Source organism: Arvicola amphibius, chromosome 9 (assembly GCF_903992535.2).
Source record: "Arvicola amphibius chromosome 9, mArvAmp1.2, whole genome shotgun sequence".
NCBI lineage: Eukaryota > Metazoa > Chordata > Mammalia > Rodentia > Cricetidae > Arvicola > Arvicola amphibius.
In genome coordinates, this window is record NC_052055.2 from 89,768,919 (window position 1) to 89,788,264 (window position 19,346).

General features: G+C 42.6%; 1 protein-coding gene across 2 annotated transcripts in view; it reads left to right on the top strand.

Moving 5' to 3' along the window:
- Positions 1–19,346, top strand: part of Dst (dystonin) — a 391,633-nt gene that overhangs the window by 189,133 nt on the left and 183,154 nt on the right. For both annotated transcript variants that reach the window (XM_038342010.2, XM_038342008.2), the window contains exons 6-8: positions 4,245–4,334; positions 6,435–6,512; positions 7,954–8,046. In XM_038342010.2, the coding sequence (XP_038197938.1) occupies positions 4,245–4,334; positions 6,435–6,512; positions 7,954–8,046 (261 nt within the window). The remainder of the gene's footprint in view (positions 1–4,244; positions 4,335–6,434; positions 6,513–7,953; positions 8,047–19,346) is intronic.

Genomic DNA, 19,346 nt, shown 5'->3' on the forward strand with positions numbered 1-19,346 from the left:
CTTCTACACAGTTTTGGACATCTGTCTCCACACTTCCTCTTCTGGACCTGACATACTACTGTCTTCTTTGCTAAGTGCAATTCTGGAGACAAAAAGGGTGGGGGGACCTGCTCTGATTATGGGCAACCTATCCCAAAAGGCTAGAGCCTGTCATGGCCTCCCTACCTTCATAGGTGTTCTCTTTCTGCTGCCTGGCTTTCATGATGCTCAGCTGCACCACACCTTCCATGCTGTGCAGATGGCAGCCTTGTGGCAATAAGTAACAGTAAATCCTAGCTCCTTTAACAGATTTTCTCGGTTGCTTATCCCAGCCACAAAAGTCTCGATATGTATGAGATTCAAAATTTTTGTGGAGTTTTTCGATGAACAAGAACTAATATGACGTCAAACTTCTGAGAAAGACCATTTTGAATATTGAATAAGCAGATAGACATCTTTCCAGAGTTGGACTTGAGTTTTAACTGATGTAAAAGTTTAACAGCATGGAGCTTTTGAGTACCAACTTTGTTGTTTTTCCTTTTGTACTTTTTTATTGGCTAGGCCCTGTATGGGTAACACAGGTCTGACATAGAACCTCTGTTCATTCCCAGGTCACCTCCAGTCCCTGGAGTTTGCTCTCATTTACTGTTTTCTTGTCGACTTATCTCCTTCCTTAGGTCATTCTCTTTAGAATAGATTAGGGTGTCCCCTGTGGGTACGTGTTAGATCCCGAGCAGTACACACATCTTAGACAGCACTGGGAGCCAAGCGAGCTTAGTAGCACACACCTTTAATCCTAGCACTAGGGAGGCAGAAGAAGGCAGATCTCTGATTTCAAGGCCAGCCTGGTCTACGGAGTGAGTTCCAGGACATCTAGAGCTAACATAGTGACACCCTGTCTCAAAACAACAACAAAGAAACCAAACAAATGAAAAAGAGAGCCCTGGAAAATTCTGGGAAGATCGTGCGAACCACAGAAAATGGTGCTTTGCATTAGTTACGTAAGGTTGATAACTTGACCTTGGGGCCTTGCAATGCTTTTATGTTCCTCGTCACTTCCTTGACTCCTATTTATCCAGACAGATTTTTTCCCTCACGGGGGAAACTATCCAAAGGAAGGGGAGACTACTCTTCACTTTAAGTGAATAGGAGAAGAACATCGGTGGTTATGTAACAGACGTCTGGACTCAACCAGGCCAAATGTCTATGACTCAGATTTTGGACAAAAGAAACAGTTAAGCCCCCTTCTGTTTAGATTTAACTATTTAGTTTCCATCCTTATCTTAATTTGACCACTTGATCAGAGCCCGGACTTTGATCTCTTACGTCATTACCATTACTATCCTTCCTCATGAAGTGGATTTTAAGCATTTTAAAAGGCTGTGTGTGTGTGCGCGCGCGCACATGTCCACGTGCCCACATGTGTGCTTTGTGTGACAGTGTACCTGTGGACTTAGAGGATGGTTTTCAGGAATCTGTTCTCTCCTTTCACCCTTTTGATAAGAACAATGAAATTTACTTTTCTTAAATTGGGGAGCAGGGAAACACAGCCCTTGTTTTGTGTGCTGCAGCTCTAACCCAGTATCCATAGCTACCAGGCTCTACTGCTGAGCTTCATCCTGCCCTCTCAGGGTCAAGGAGCATAGTTTACAACATAAATAGTGTAGCGTATAACTTTAAAGTGTTTCTTTGAAACGTCAGCCAAGAAAGACAGGAAGGAATACGTAGTCGCCACTATCACAGGTGATTTTATGTTTTTTCTCCTAAAAGTTTTGAGAAATTTATACTCCCATACTTAAGAGAAACTTCTTGTTTTGCACAGTTTCCTTAAAATTAGCAAATCATTAATTTTAAAAATGGTCTTGACACTATAGAATTTTTGTTTTTTAGTTTAGTTTGAACTCAAGGCTTCTCTTTCCTACATTCATTTTTACCAATAAAAAACTGAAGCCCAGATAGCTTTGGCAATGGGTTCAAGGTCATGGGATCAGAGTGATAAGCAAAGTTAAAATGAAGGTTCCAGATTCTTCTTTTCCTTCATACTTAGTTTCTTCTTTTCATAATTTGGTTTTATGTGATACAATATTTTCCTTTTGAAGCATGCTCAGCGTTTTTATTGTAGCATAAATATAATGGTGAGAAATGACATTTTATTCTGAGAAGTTTTCTTATGAGTGGAGCTTGGCGCAGTCTGTTAGCAAGAGAAGTTGTGAAATTGCCTTTCTATGAGATAAGTGTTCAGAATCACACCCTGGTTTAACCTGTCCTGGAGGGAGAACGAGAGGAAATGGCAGGATTCAGCAGCGCCCTCCGCAGTGCTAGCTGCTGTTCTTGGGAACCCCGGCCCTGGGACATGCATGTTTACCACTGTTTTGTGGGCAGAGGATGTCAGATCTGTACAACAAATTCATTTGTTTGAGAGTTGAACTAACTGGCTGAGCATCAGTAGTTACATGATGTCCCTGTGTAATGGTGCTCCCTGCAGCTTCCTGGCTGCCCTGGAGATACAGGGAAAATGAGTAGGTTTAGGTGCACAGTGGGCATACCAAGCACCGAAAAGGTCTTGCCAATCCAAGTCTGTGTGGTGGAAAGGAACTGAGAATCTTTTTAGGGCTTTAATGTGCAATTAGAAAATTATATACTGTGTTCATTTCATTAAGTGGTGTGCCTGTGTGTCATGTATGTTCCCTAAAAATGTCCTTGATATGTGTATGGCATATATGGTGATATGTATACTTCTTGTATGTGCCATGTATGTAGAATGTGTGTTCCTGAAAAGGCCCTTGAAAAAGATTTTATTTCTGAATTATGGTTAAGACCCTGAGGGGGATTGTCAATTAAAGATATCTTGAGGTGCATATGATAACACAACAGTAAAACTTTTATAACTGTTTTGAATAATTATAGATTTTATAAATGAATATTACCTAAAATTATTTTCAAATCATATTTTTTCTGCCCAAGAGAAAATATTTTTAATATTTTCTTTACTGTGGTGTAATCTGTGATCCCGGTGCTGTTCCATGGGAACGAGGAGGTCAGGCTGTAGCTCCAGGTGTGATCTGTGATCTGGTGCTATCCCGTGGGAATGAGGAGGTCACACTGTAGCTCCAGGTGTGATCTGTGATCTGGTGCTATTCTGTGGGGATTAGGAGGTCAGGCTGTAGCTCCAGTTTGTAAAGATGGAGAATCGATTAAAAGCAAGTCAGTTTTGCTGTGACAAGCACTGCCTTAGCATTGGGGCCTCTGAGTCTAAGTTTTGCCTGTATCTGTCAGTATGATTGATGCCAAAGGTGTATGCGAGTGTTCAAAGATCCTGTGACTTTTACAGAAAGCCTCACACACTGGGCATAGAAACATGTAAATTTAAGATATGACACTCTTAAGGGAATTTTTTTCATTAATCAAATATATTTTCTAACACTGTTAAAATAAATTGCCAGAGATAGGCATATGGCTTGGTGATAGATTTCTTGCCAAGCATATAAAGCCCTGGGTTTTATTTCTGTACAACAAACAAAACAGAGAGGTTATAGAACACACACACATACACATCCTACACAGATTCATAAATGTGTGTCCATGCAAGAGGGGTTGTATGTCAGGTATTTATATTACAGTTCATAACAGTAGCAAAATTACAGTTATGAAGTAGCCACAAAAATAATTTTATGGTTGGGGGTCACCACAGCACGAGGAACTGTGATAAAGAGTCACAGCATTAGGAAGCCTGAGAACCACTTTGTTAGTATGAAGACCAGCTGGAGGCAGAAACACAACGCTGTGTTAAGGCGGCCCTGGTTGTGTCAGGAATCATGAATAAAGTCAAGATATTACGTATACTTAAAACTTACAATCCTGGGGCTGGAGAGATGGCTCAGAGGTTAAGCGCACTGGCTGCTCTTCCAGAGGTTCTGAGTTCAATTCCCAGCAACCACATGGTGGCTCACCACCATCTGTGCCCTCTTCTGGCATGGAGGTGTACATGCAGGAGGAACATTGTATATATAATAAATAAATCTTATAAAAAAAAAACCTTGTAAGCCCATATAGTAGTTCATGATAGTACTTAATCTGAGGTGTTAAAAAGTTAGTAATTCTGGTCATTTTTATGAATAGTTGCTCTGAAAAGTCAAGTTTCTTTTGGTTTTAAATTAAGTTTTCAAGTAATGAGAGAATAAAAATGCATAGGCGAACACCACGTGAAGGAATGGTAAGGCCGGTTCTGAGTTCCAGGACTGAAGAATGTTGTTTATTCTGTGCAGGTTCGGAAACACGTGAACGATCTCTACGAAGACTTGAGGGACGGGCACAATTTGATCTCCCTTCTGGAGGTCCTTTCTGGAGACACCTTGGTAAGTTAGAGGTTTCCTCATTTATTTTGCTAAGCCTATAGTTCTGTGCACACATGGCCAGGGTGTTTGCAGCACAGATGTTAGGCATTTGTAGCATTTATTCTTCACACTATGAATTTCCACCAGAAGACAAGAGTTCTGGTCAGTTGCTGCAGCACCCCATCTCCAGCAGCCCGTCTCCACATGACGCCATGTGGACCTGAATACAGATGTTTTTGCTTTTGTGATAGGTTCTATAATTAACATTACTATTTTTCTTTGTGCTTCTTTTTGGGTTGTTTTCTGGTGTTTTGTTTTATTTTGGTTTTGCTTAAAAGAAGTCCATACACAATGCAACCACACATGGAAAGACTCCTGCTCAGCAAGGCAGTCGATTCCCTGAGAAGGGGGCTACCCCAGGTGTCCTCCCTTCCTGTGTGACCATTTCTCCCTCTCTGTTGTCTGCTCTCCCTCATGACACCTGCTCATGCTCTCCTTTTCATTCCCGGTCTGTCTGTATCCTTGCTGTCCTGTCTTCTGTCTGTTATGTTCACTAGCCAAGGGAGCGAGACTTTTTGAAGACCTTACGGTTGGTGAGTGCACCAGCAGCATGCGAGTGTGAGCAGCATGAGGATGTGGAGGATGAGGACAAGGGGGTAGGTGTCACCCCCGTAACTCACTAACCTAGCAGGGCGTGTGTGCGTGCAGCGCTAACACGATAGGCCAGTAACTCACGGGCTCCAGCTCATAGAGGAGACACAGGCACCCAACCCCAGAGCAGGCTGGTCGTGTGTGTTGAGAAACTGGACAAAGGAAATATTTTCTCTTTAAAGGTTTCTTCAGAGCTGAAATGACTGACTTATTTAGACATTAGTTTTTTTACACTGCATATAAACAGAATACTGATGACTATTATACTAATTTTTATGTACATTCATTTCCTTCTGGAATTGATATTTCAAGCATGAAAACTTTCTGGAGTGGGGCTTAGGGAGATTTTTATCCGTTTCCTTAAATCATACCCATCTGTGGGATGCAGAAGGGGCAAGATTTTAAGTATTATAGCCCGTAAGATCACAAGGCAGTCTGACACTTAGCTGACAGGGGCCGCCTACCTTTTCAGAGACAGATGAGCTGCTCTGGCCATCTGCATCCCAGTCCCCACTGCGATTTCCTTGGAAATTATCTTTTTGTAGGATCCAGTTTGTGAACTTTCAGCCTCATTTCTGCCCTGACACCAAAATTATTTTTCTCTTTTATGGTCTGCTGTCTTTTATCATGGCACCTTGGATGTCAACAGCTTTTATTTCAGAAGTGAAGGCTTCAGTTTCTTCTGCCTTTTTGCTTGTAGACTATTTCATGTGATACACTTCAGCCCCATTCTTTGTATTTTTGTGAAGTGTTTTCCAGCTCCGATTCTTTTTTCTTTCTGCTAATGTGTAACATTTCTTAAGGAAAATGGCAGTAAAGAAAATAACTATGATTTGATACTTTTCCTAAACTGGACAAACAGTTGCATTGCATCCAATGAAACACAGAAGTACGGAGTCCTTTTTGCCTGACATTAAGTCCAACTTAGTGTAAAAGCTGAAATAAAATACAGAGGAAAAGTATTGCATAGTATAAGCTGCGTTTTCCTCTCAGTCACGGATAAATAAACCTCTTGTCTTTCTCCTTGGTGTTTTTTGTTTTTCATTTTTCAAGTACTAATTGCATGCTATTTTTACCTCATTTTCATAAATCCATAAGTATAATTAGAAAAACCATCTTGCTGATAGTGTATATTAAGAAGGTGAAATGGAGATTTATGATTATTTTATAGCTAAGCACCAGTTAGCCAGGATTGTTCTATTTGTAGACACCAAGGGTCTCCATGGTCTAAGGTTTTCCTTTTACTTAAAGGAAGCACTTGGAATAGAACATATGTTTAAACTAAATTTAGAAAAAGTCCCTCAGACTTGAAATTCAGTCCAAGATGATAGAAAAGGGTTAAAAACCTCTTTTAAAAAGTAAAAGAAACACGTTTAGGCCTACCGGAAAAGCAGATAATATATTTAAATTAACATGGTCAGTAATGTTGTAAACTGTAGTATCTTTACGCTTCTGATTTTCTGTCCTTAGCCCAGAGAGAAGGGTCGGATGCGCTTCCACCGACTGCAGAACGTACAGATTGCACTGGACTATCTGAAAAGACGCCAGGTAGGGGACTGTCCAGACGCTAGCCTTAGAAACACAAGTGATTAAATACACCTGCATAGGATTATGTCAGGTAATGTGTAGGTTTAATTGGGTCTGTACTGTGGTGCATGTTGCTGAGGCAAATGTTTAAGGATGGTTTCAAACATTCCTACGGAAAGGAAGTTAGTCTTGAGTGCAAGCTGAGAAGAATGGGGAGTGCTTTATTTTCCCTTGAACAAGAAGGACTGACTCTCCCTGCTGGAATTAGAGTGCATCATTGCCTGGGGAGTTAGAGCCGTCTGAGTAGCAACAGTACCTCAGGAAAGCCTGTGGATGCAACAGTTCCTGGTAGGGGTGCGGCAACACCTCACTTTCCACACTGCATAGATTAGAATATTTTCATAGCTTCCACCCTGCTTCTAGAAACAGTGCTAGCAGTGTTTGTACTCACTAGTGGGGCGACAGTCTTCTGTTGGTTGTAAGTAGATAGCTGGCTTGGTCTTTGTGCTGCTCTCATAGACTAACTGTATAATTCATAAAGACCAAAGTCATTCCTTGTGGTTCTAGACTCTAGAGGCTGGGATTGAAGGGCAAGACAAGGACAGGCGCCCTGGCAAGGGCAGCCTGCATTCTCACATGACAGAAGGGACAAGGGACAGGGTGAAGAAGGATCGTCCTTGCCTCATCTTGCTCTATTAAATAAGGAAACAAAATGTGCAACATAACGATGTATGTCTCAGTATTTAATTCGTCTGTGTAGGCTATGAGTGATGGAGACCATCACATTTGTCTATCTACCTGAATGTCAGAGGTGAACAGTTGATAAGCTTGGTTTTGAGTGTTGCCCTGTCCTGTGATGTCTGCTCAGCTTCTAGATACTCTTTGATTTAAATACTTACAATACAAAGTAGTTTTTTAAAACTCTGTAGTAGATGGACAAGCTGTTAAAGTTGTGTATGGCTTGGGTCATTTTCTGCTTGATTATAAGGGTGAAATAAGCTCATTTCAAAAGAAGTTGTCCCCTGATTTTAAGATCACAATGTTTTACCCAGGCCCATCTTTTTTTTTTGGAGGGGGGGTTTCGAGAGAGGGTTTCTCTGTAACTTTGGAGCCTATCCTGGAACTAGCTCTTGTAGACCAGGCTAGCCTTGAACTCACAAAGATCCACCTGCCTCTGCCTCCCAAGTGCTGGGATTAAAGGCGTGTGCCACCACTGCCCGGCCCCAGACACATCTTTTGAATTGCATTTTTGACAAGTGGGTACTTCCTGTTCTTGTTCTAGAAAACCACAACATACCCAGTTTAGACCGTCTTTTTTTTTTTCTAGACCACAGAAGGGAAGGGAAACAGTATTGGTGGTCTTTGCACTCTTTGTATAATTTAGCCTTTCCTTTATAGGTAAAGAGAACTCGTGCCCGGCTCATAATAAAGTTTGTTTATCTCTCCTTCATCTATAAAACAGGTGAAGTTAGTGAATATTAGAAATGATGACATAACAGATGGGAATCCTAAGCTGACTCTGGGATTAATATGGACAATAATTTTGCACTTTCAGGTAAGTCCGAGCATTCTTCATTGCTGTTTCTGTGTCTTGCGGCTGGTTTTCAGGTGGTTCACGAGAAGGTGCTTAGTATCCTCTGAATGAAAAGCAAATTTCAGGCTATTTTCAGAACAGTACTCCAGTTACCTTTCTAGTAGCACGGTGAGCCTGGCATCTCATCTCCTGGTCTCCGAGAGCTTCTCTATTTGCCTTTAAAGACCTTCTTTTGTAATCTTAGAGTTGAGAGGTAGAGATCTGTTTTTCCTAAATGCGGACATGTTTCTCTTGTTCTTTGGGCAGTGTTACTTGTTTTAGTATGCAAAAAGTTTGACTCAAATCCATAGTATAAGAAATTCAATTTCCTCCAGTAGACACTAGATGGCAGTAGACGTATTCTAAAAAGCCAGATTAGAAGAAAAGTCTCACCTAACAGCCGTGATTTATATAGGTCTGAGGACAGCGATACGGTTTGAAAAACATCTGAAGTTGGATTTACAGTGAGCCTTGTGCCTTTCTTTAGTTCTTTAGTTGCTCGTCTCACAAAACGTTTGTCAGACCCTCAGTCTAGCTTCAGAAAGGAAGTAGGTGGGGTTTTAAATCAAATCTTGGGGCGGGTGAGGGGAGTAAAGGAGCTTGTTCAGGAGCAGGATCTGAGCCGTATGGAAAGGGAAGAATCCTCTAGGATGAAAAAAAAAAACCCAGGGCTGATAGGACTGGACAAGTGGGGATGTGGTGTTAACCAGCCTGCCTACGGGACTATTGATGAAGGTGTCCAGTCAACAGGATTGCTGAAGTCAAGGCAAGACAGTGAATAGCTAGCTGAAAGCCAGGACTTCAGAGCACTAAAGGTTGTCATTATCAGAAGACCACACCCTGAAAAGCACAAAGAGGCCTTAGCACTAAGCAAGGGCAAAGCTTTGCTTGTGGGACACAAGCCAGACCATGCTACCAGACTGTATGAAGTAGGAGTGACTCGGTTGTTATCTCCTAGACATCAGCGCACGAGGTCAGTCCTGTCGTCGTTTTATCCCAATAAATACATACACAGTCTTATTATTACTTAGAAATGCCTGGCCTTAGTGTGGCTTGTTTCTAGCCAGCTTTTCTTAAGTTATCCCGTCTACCTTTTCCCTCTGGGCTCGTACCATTTTCTATTCTATATTCCTTTCTTTGTTTCTTACTCCAGGGCTGGTGGTGTTGCTGGGTGGCTGGCCCCTAGCATCCTCCTCTCTTCCTTTTCTTGCTCCTTTTTTCCTCTTCCAAGATTTCTCCTCCTGTTCATTCTCTCTGCCTGCCAGCCTTGCCTATCCCTCTCCTCCCTCATGACTGGCCGTTCAGTTTTTTATTAGACCATCAGGTGTTTTAGACAGGCAAAGTGATGCAGCTTCACAGAGTTAAGTAAATGCAACATGAAAGAATGCAACACGTGTCTGCATCATTAAACAAATGGTCCCCAGCGTAAATGAATGAAACACATCTTCAACCAGTATCCACAACACAGCACTTTCTAAATTATGGTTGAAACTGCGAGGACCCAGATGAGAAAGTCTGAGGCCCCTCACTGGAATGGAGCCAGCTAGTTCATCACATAACTGATAAGGCAGGCTGTGTCTAATTTGACTATCACCCTAGAGATCACTGTGGGGCAGTTGAAAAGACTTCAGAGGAGGGAAACAATTTCATTGCTGGCTTTTTTTTTATTCTTTCTTGTGATGGCCTCTCTGACTGAGCTCGAGGGAAAAAATATTTTAACAAAATAAAATCTGATGGGCCAGCGAGATGAAGGTGCAGTGGACAAAGGCTCTTGTCGACAAACCAAAGGCTCAACGCTGAGCACACGTGGTAAGAGAGAACTGACTCCTGTCGGTGGTCCCCTGACCTCCAGTTGTGTGCTAGCATGTGCACCCTTCTCCAATAAATAAAGTGTAACTAGTTTTTAAATCTTTAGTTCTATGTAAAATAGATGGAAATGAAGTGGTCATCGTGAGGGAGAAGAGCCAAGAAACTGAAGTGGTTTCAGAGGTGAGGGATAGAGGTGGGGGTGTGTGTGAAAATTGTATCCAAGAGGTGACATTTTGGTAATGGAAGAAACTTGGCCACAGGGTATAGAAAATGGAGAGAAGGACTCAGGTTAAAGTCTTTAGGACATCAGAAAAGATATTGTGAGATCTAAGGTTGGTAGCAGGGAGAAAATGGTTGACCTTCTGGATGGGTTTGAAGGGTAAGTGAACTATCTATCCTGTGTTCTAGTCTGCTGAGCAGAGCAAACCTGAGAAGTCATGGTATAGGGGCTTATCAACACAAAAAGGGTTTTGACAGTCTGAGCAAAGGGTCCCCTGTTGTCGGGAGGGCCCATGAGGATGATGGGGCAGGAACAGGTCTTGCTGAGGAAATGAAAAGGAATGAATATTCAGAGAGATGTGTGAGGCAAAGGGAAAACGGATTGATGAAACCATGGAAGGAAAACAAGAGTAGAAAAGGCTGGTTCACAGTCTGAAATGCCACCAGAGATGGCAGAGGAAACGTTCCCCAGCTGCTTGCAGCAGAAACAGGGAAATAACAGATGGGAGTGTGGGTAAGCAGGAATCAGAGGCAGCATATGCAGACTCCACATTTGAGGGACTCTAAAGCAAAGGGTCATTTAAGAAGAATTGCACATTAAGCCAGCCATTGCGGTACTGCTTGTGTATCAGAGTCGGGGATGAGAGGCAGGAGGAGTAGAGTTTGAGTTTGGTTGCTGGAATAAAATGTAAATGAAATGAAGCTGTTCTTATTGCTATGGTAATCGAAGATTCGAACTCCTACCATGCCCAGAGAGAAGAGTGGTCACCCTCACCCAGAGTGTGTAGCCTTTTATTTCCTCTACTTGTTGCATAAATAAGACAAAAATTTCAGACAAACCAGTGGTCTGTTTTTAAAGATGCGTCTGAGCATCATAGGTTGAATCTGTTTTTCAGTCTGGCGTTCAGAAGGTAGGACTTATACTCCTGACAGTCTCATGTCCTGAAGCACTATATGCTCGATCACGATGAGGTATGCTTTCTGTTAAAGGGCAAGCTAGCTGTAACCAAGGGTTATACACCCACTGGCGATATAAATACAAATCGAAGTGTGTGAAGAAAAGTTGAGGGGTTGTGGAAGGCCCAGCAGGGCATTTCAGGAGAAGATTGGAAAAGTTACCAGTTACCAGGCAGATGCAAAAGCTGAGCCATTTCTGGAAGGGAACGGTGCATGTGACTTAACCATGGACAGTTGCTTAGTTTGGCAGGGCCAGGGCGAAGGGTGGAGGGAGTGCCAATCACGGTTGCTTCTCCACCCTGTCAGTACACATAGCAGCTGGTCTGCATTTAAATGCTGCTCCATTACTGTTGAAGACATTGAAAATTTAAGAACAAACAAGCCCAAGACTATGTCACTGGATAATGTTTAATTTTTTTTAAAATAATTAAGTAACCCTTTTAATACAGATATGTTACAGACAGACACCTACAACATCTGTGTTAACCTGAGCGTTTGATTGCATATCCCTCCTCAGAAACACAGCGTGAGTTGCATCTGTGATTGGTGGAAGATTAAGACTACCTTTGGAAGGCATTACCAGCTCTCCAAATGGCATTGCCCTGTGTGTCAATCTTTCTCATGTCACACCAATTTCCTTTGCACCAGGTCTATGACTCAGTGTTAGAAATATGCTCAGCTCAAAGTATCAGTCTCCATACTGGCTTCTTAATTTTCAACCGTGGCCCTACTAAAGCTGTTTAATATGTAACCCAAGTGCAATTACGGAGCAGAAAGTTGACCTGCCCTGATGTATGTGTCAGATGTGCAGGAACTTCCACCTTTAAATCACTCCCTATTCATTTGCTCATGTGACAACCCTAAGGAGCAGGCAACCGAGGGAGTTATTATTTGAAAATATATCAAGCTGTATTAAAAGACTGGCTTTAGAGATGATTAAACTATTTTTGGCATTCAGTGTTTTGTCTTCCCTTCAATTGTTAAATCTTATTTTTACTCCATTTTTTTTTCTGAGTTAGTCTTAACATAGAGAGACTCTTAAGGTTTTCATTTATGTAAGCCCTAAAATTAGTTGGTGATTTTTTAGGGGTGTGGGAGTCATACAGGAGGGACTTTCTGCACTGGAGTTTGAAAGGCACTTTGAGACAGAACTTGAAGGGCACTTTACCATTAAGTGTTTCGGCTGTGTTTACTTTCCCTTTGCTCGGCTTCAGAGGTTAATGCAGATGGTGATACCGTGTGCGCTTTTTAGAGGCGCTCTGTTAATCTGCGGGCGGTGGTCTCTGGAATGAAGCTCAGGCCTTGGTGTCCTGTTTGATTGTGAGTAGTCATGTTTGTCTCAGAGGACTGGCGGCCAGGAATAAGCCACAGTGCCTAATAAGACACAGAGACCAGCTGGCAGGGTGCCAAGGCATTTCTTGCAAGTGATTTTCTCATAAACAACATGGCTTCAGGCTGAAGAGGATGGTCACCACAGTCTGCTAGGAATTACGGGTCAGAGTGGAATCCCAGGACTTGGTGGAGCCGGTCCTGGACACTCCGGAGTTTGAAATGAGTGAGTTCGTGGAGCCGTGAGTGCCTGTGGATCAAATGGGGAATGTCTGTGGCTGTGTTCGGGCTGAGAAAGAAGAACAGTATTTTGATCCTGCCAAAACTCCCTTGAGCCCTGAAAAACACTTGCCCGGAAGAAGATATTTCAGAAGAAAACCGTTCCAGAAAACTGTAGGTGACACTGTTCCTGTGGGGGGAAACAGTGAAGGAGAAGGCAAGAAGGGTGGCGGTCAGCCTGCCAGGGAACAGCCAGCCGTGCCAGCCAGAGAGCTGGTGCCAGAGGACCCCACCACAAGCCCTGCACCGGAGGATGGTGTGCAGCCAGCCAGGACAGCTGCAGCAGACCACAGTGAGCAGAAACCTCTGCCGGGTGCTCCGGACAGGGGCTCCGACCGAGTGATAGTTTCCTCTGCTCAGAGCAGTGACTCAGAAGTACAACTTAGTGCCCGGGACAAGACGACTTCAGAAAAAGATAGCCTTCCCTGTCGCACAGAGACAGAGAGACATTTAGGTGATGCCAACACGAAACAGAGACCATTTCCAAGAAAAGACGACGTTTCTCTTTTCCAAAAGTCAGCCAGCTTAAGTTCCGTCTGTGTCACAGAGAACACACTCGGAAACAATGTGCTTGTGGGAAACCTGTCAAAAAGTTACAGCAGTATCCAAGAGCACCGCAGGAGAGTTCACCCTCATGAAGCACACCACCCTCAGTTTACAAAAAGGAGGTACCATTCCCTCGGTGCCAGTGTGCCCTCGGTCTCCAAGGGCACAGCTGGGAATGATGGATGTGAGGTAAGTGAGAGAGTGTGAACGAATGCTCCCCCTTCTCACACCAGACTAGAGCGTCGTGGTTTGTCTTTCTAAAATGCCATCTGCGTATTAGCTCATGTGAAATTTAAGAGTTTTCATAAGTGAACACTGTAATTTCAACTTTTGTGTTAGCCATGTCTCTTATCCTCACTTTAATTTCAGTAACATAAATATTTTAATTGTTGCATAGCTTGGGAAAGCCCTGATTGAACAGAATACTTAGCTTTAATTTCTTTAGTGTGGCTCTTAATTTTTCTTTTGGAATAGCTGCAGAAACTTCGCTCTGTGTTAAGTTAAATTAGAGAATAGGACAGTTGAATGTCTTGATGTAGACGGCATAGAGGATCTTGATGTTCCTAATGCGCACACAAAAAGATCAGTGTTTGAGATCCCAGATTGCCCAAATATTGCCTGTTAGATCATTGCCAGTTATACACATATACACACTGTAGTTCCCAAATGCATTCAATTACTGTGTGTCAATTAAAATATAAAGTATTATATATTATTTAAAAGGAATAAGTAGTGACAGGACAATATGCCGTTCTTTCCGCATTCTGCTCTTCTGGTCCATAGTCCAAGAGGCCAAATTCCAGTTCTCTGTCAGTCCTTATGCACAAAACATTCACATAATTGCTTTCGCTTGTCCTGTGTGTTGAGGGTGGAGACACAGATTAACTTGCCCAAATTCCATGGCCCTGATTTGACATCACAAATTGTTGGGGCATCATGCCATTGGCACTGGGTATGACACAGGCTACAGGAAGCTGAGATCTTTTTCCCTAACACTGATATTTAGCTTTGGACAAATTATTTGTCTTTCGAAAGTAAGTAGATCAGTGTCATTTATTTCCCAGGGAAGTACATTACTTAAATGTCTTCTCCATGCTGCTGATGCAGGGTTTTCTTTTCTTTCTTTCTTTCTTTTTTTTTTACTTTAAACTTTTCCTAACTTTATCTTTTACCACAAAATACCTGAATACAAGTAGCATTCATGATACCCAACTTTATAGGCAGGTCAGGGCAGGTCATCGGGTCATTGGTGTGGATCGTTGGCAGTGGCAGACAGAAGTTTGTTAGGGTTAGTATGCATAGTCATCCTGACCTTGGTGCCTGAGTTCCTGTTTCTGTACACCACAGACCTAGCCAAGGTTCTGCTTCATGAAGTTCTGTTTCTGTTTTGCGGTGGTTGCATTTATAAAGAAAACATCCAGTTGTAGCATTATCTGTGTAGATTGGGCATAAAGGCCAGTACAGAAGAACGCATATTAGCTGCCCTGTGCTTATGAATGTAATTGGTTTGGTGTCTTAGATTTATTTCCCTCATTTGGCTTCACGTGAATTCTGTGTGCTTTTGTTGTTTGGAAATCATTACAACCTGTTTAGGTGCACATAACCCTTTTCGTCATCATCCTCATGCCAAGTATTTTGTGATCTGTTATAGCAAATGTGTTTTTTTTTTCCCCTTGGAAATATGTTTTAAGTTTCCTTGGAAAATACGTGTAGAAATAAGTCAGAAACCTGCCACTTAGATTTGTTAGTGATTGTGCTACAGCGGTGTGTAACTAAGTGTAGTGTCGTCTAGATCAGGGTAGAATGAGGCAGCTATGCTTTTATCCACAGAGAGCCAGCAGGCTCGGCTGTTGTCTGAGGTCCTTCTTCCTGTATCATTGCAGTTGTCTTCTAGCCTTGGTTTGTTTAGTGTGTTTGAGTGGGACTGTCTGTAGAACTCTGTGTCACAACAGACTCCTCACTTCTCATCGGTAATTAGCCCCTTCATTAAGTGTGTCCTTAAAGAAGTGTCTTTCTTCCTCAGAAATCTCTCCTTAGCCACACAACAATTGTCTGCCTGAGATTATTCTTCACTTCCTCTCATTTGATTCATCCTTGAACACTGTAGAGGTGGCTTTGCAGTAGAATTTGGTACGATTCTTTGAGCTCCTCTTAACCTGATTTGAACTCCCTTGGTCTTGTGACACTGGTCATTCTCTGTGCAGATGACCAGTCTACCTCTCCTTGAAATCCTTGCAGTCAAGTGCTGAGAGGCACTCCAGGCTAAGGGCTCCCCTTCCATATATGTCTGACGAGTATATCTTATAAGCATACAAACATGTATGGGGCACATGGGTGGATTTGAAAGGAGATGGGTGTGTATGATTAGTACCCAGGATTAGTATGATGCTCCTAAATTAGAAAATGCTACAGAACATGTTATAGCCTTGGATCTCCCCAGCAGTTACATGATAGGTGGATCTCACACAGAGTGAAGAAAAGGAAGCTCACAGTAGCTCTACAACCCAGTGTGTTCTAAGATAGTACAGTTATTGTTGGGGACCAGCCGCCAAGAAATATCATTCTCCAGGGTAGGGGTGTGGGGAATCTAGAAACATTAATAAAGAATATGAAGACGTGAAAAGAGTAAAACAGGAGAAACAGAGACTAGTACCAGGAGGGAGTGACAGTGAATATTGAAATCACCCGTGTTTAATTTCTAATTTCTTAAAATGCTCCTGACCCCAAAAGGTGGAGTAAGACAAAAAACTGTTTTAACAAGGTACAAGGAAATGAACAGACCAGTGAAGGTTGCAGGATATGTCCATACCATAGTTAACCATTTTGTTGCTGTTCTAAAACAAGTCACACTCACACCCTAGACTGAAATATTCTGTAGGCAAACCACTCCCTGGTGGAATCCAATGTTATCTCCTTAATGGAATTGGAACTCTGTTGGATCCTTATACTTTTGTTTGAGGTGGAAACTTTTACTTCTCTATTTCTGAAATAAAAGGTCTGACTATTAGCTACACAGTTGACAATAACCTTGAGAGAGCAGAACTCTATAAATCTAGGTGGGACCATTGTTTGAGGTAGAAGCACAATAACCTTGAAGGAATAAAGGTAACTTCCAACTCTCTGACCTTTGGTCAACGTGGAAATAGGCTCACATTTTCTGGGGCCTCCACAAGTTATTATGATTAGCTGATTTAGACAACAGTACGGTATCTGTTACATCTCATTGTCAGAGAAGTTCTGTTGGGCATGGTTGCCAGTCTGTAGCCCTAAGTACTTACTAGGCTGTGACAGGAACTCTGTTTGAGCTCAGGAATTTCAGGAAGTAGTCCACCATGCCCAAATAAGGGATGTGGACTGCTTAGCATAAGGAGCAGTAAGCCAGCCCAGTACAGAAATGGAATGGAACAGAACTGTGGTAGCCACTGCATTTTATCCTGGGCAACATAGTAAGACCACAGTTCTGTAATTTAAAGCAAAAAGACTGAAGAAAACTGCTAGAAGAAATCAGAGCCAGGGCTGATGCTCATAAGATCATCTGTGAAGTGTGGGAATGATGAACACAAGAGGCCTGACATAGGTAGTCCTTGAGAACAGGTAGTCTTTGTAATGGATTAAGTAAAATGCTGCAGGATCCCCAGTGGTTGCAGTGGTTGCAGCGGCAGAGACATTGCAGATCCCCGAGCAGCGGCAGTGGGCAGCGGGTTCCTAGAGCAGCCAGTCCTAGGCAGAGACTGGCACAGTTCCCAAAGTGCCTCCTGCAGCAGGCCACGAGGAGAGGCAGATGGGCACACCATGAGACCATGCCGCAGGTCTCCGAAGGCAGCTGGTCCCAGGCAGGAAACCATGCTGCAGCAGGCAAGAGATAGAGACATGGATAGGCACTCCATGCAGAGTGAGGTTGGATATTTATTTAGTGGTTATGGAGGGGAAAAGGAGAAAGGAAGAAGAGCGGGGGGGGGGGGGGGATTAAGAGAGAGAAGGAAGAGAAGGGAGAGGCGAAAGTTGCCTCTTCGAGAGGGAGATGGAAAAGGAAGGGACTGGAAGCTGAAGATCAGCTTGCCTCAGCTTACCGGCGGGGGTTGGGGGGGTTGGGCGTGGTTTGTCTCTTAAAGGGACAGGACAGATCATTACATTCCCTGCTCTTTTTTATAATAAAAATGTGAGCCGGGCGGTGGTGGCACACACTCGGGAGGCAGAGGCAGACAGATCTCTGAGTTTGAGGCCAGCCTGGTCTACAAGAGCTAGATCCAGGACAGGTTCTAGAAACTACAGGGAAACCCTGTCTCGAAAACCAAAAAAAAAAAAAAAAAAAAAAAAAAAAAAAAAAAAAAAAAAAAAAAAGTGGGAGGTTAGGCACCACAGGTTAAAGGAATTGGGGTGGCAGATTCTCAAGACTGCTCCCTGCTTATCTGTGGGTGTCGTCTTTGAGGGGAACCTGAGAAGGCTAGGTGCTGGTCACATCCTGGCGTAGGTGGTCTCTTTGCTCCTGTCCAGTGTTTGTGGTGTGGAAATGTCTGGTGTCTCTTACACCTGTTTAAGGTATTGGCAGAACAGACAAAGTTAAGTTTAGGGAAAAAATAGTTATTAGGATCAGGGAATTGAGAGGGGTATATCTGACTTGTTTAAGGTGGATCCTTCAATTTGGCTCCCTGGAACTCACAAGAATTCTTTGGGTTTGTGTAAACAGAAGTTTTAGACATATGCATTGTATAGACAGTAGCATTTTTATGGCAGAATGACTGTGACAGATATTTTTGTACAATGAAAAGTATTTTTAAGACTATAGAAGGCAGGGCTGGAGAGATGGCTCAGCAGTTAAGAGCACTGACTGCTCTTCCAGAGGTCCTGAGTTCAATTCCCAGCAACCACATGGTGGCTCACAGCCACCTATAATGAGATCTGGTGTCCTCTTCTGGCCTACAGGCAGGATACTGTATAAATAAATAAATAAATAAAAAATAAATAAATAATAAATAAATAAATCTTTTTTTTAAAAAAGACTCTAGAAGGCAGTGTGAGAGAAATTTAATAACTTGTATTTGTCCTCATACCTTTATAACTTGCAGGTCTTGTATTTGTATTTTACTGAAATTTTTTTTGGTGAGGTTGTCCTTTTAAACTGACAGAACCTCTTAGCTGTCCAACTGCATCAGAGATCTTTGGAAGGATAAAACTTTACTTGAGTTACTGATTTAAAAACGACAGAGAACTTACTTGGTTGGCATCTAGAGCTACTCCTCAGGGTCCTCCATGTTGTAAGAGACTTAAAAATACATCCCAGTTTAAAACACGAGTTTTTGTTATCTGAAATGAGATACAATGAACAGACAATTATAACATGTAACAGTAAGCATAAGTGCATTTAAGTTACATGTATGAACACACACACACACACAGAGTGAACAGGAATTGGGTGAAGTGGATGCTCTTGGTGGGCCCTACCAAAGGCATGCCACTGTGCAAAACACACATGCAACAGAGTTAGGCAGTATCATTTCTGTAATTTCATATTCTTTCAGAAGCTATTGGAGATCATGGTTCTCCTGTTAATCCTAATGCTACTGTTCAGGTCCTGCTATGCTAGCCTCTTCATTTTCTGAGGATGCCTGTGAAGTGGTTCTAGGTGAGGCTGAGAAGGGTTAGACACACCACTCAGCCTATTTGACTAGCACATAGAGAACCTCGCTTTGATCCGGTTGTCCAAACTGAGTTTTTCCTGCCCATGCCTTTTCCAGTTTTACATTTATATTTCTGTGAATTCTTGTGTATAAATGTACTTTTTTATTTTTAGTGATTTCTTCCCCTTCCTTTCTTTGTCAAAAATTTACTATGTACTGTAATTTGGGTTAAAACAAGGCCTGAGTTGAGTAGATCACCCTTTTCTGCATGGCACAGCCTACTGTTTGACACAGTGGGGAGCAGGCTATAAGCCTAAATCCTTGAAACTCTGGCTTCTGGATGGTGATGGGGTTGAACTTCCTTCCCACAAGCCTGATGTATTAGCTAGTGAAAGTAATACTTCTGTCTGCCTTTCTGTCCTTGGATGAATTGCCAGTCAGTGGTGCTGACGTCAGCCAGGCATCCTTGAGAGGAGGATGAGGACTAGAAGTGTGGCTGCTGTGGAGATGTTAGTAGTGTCTGGA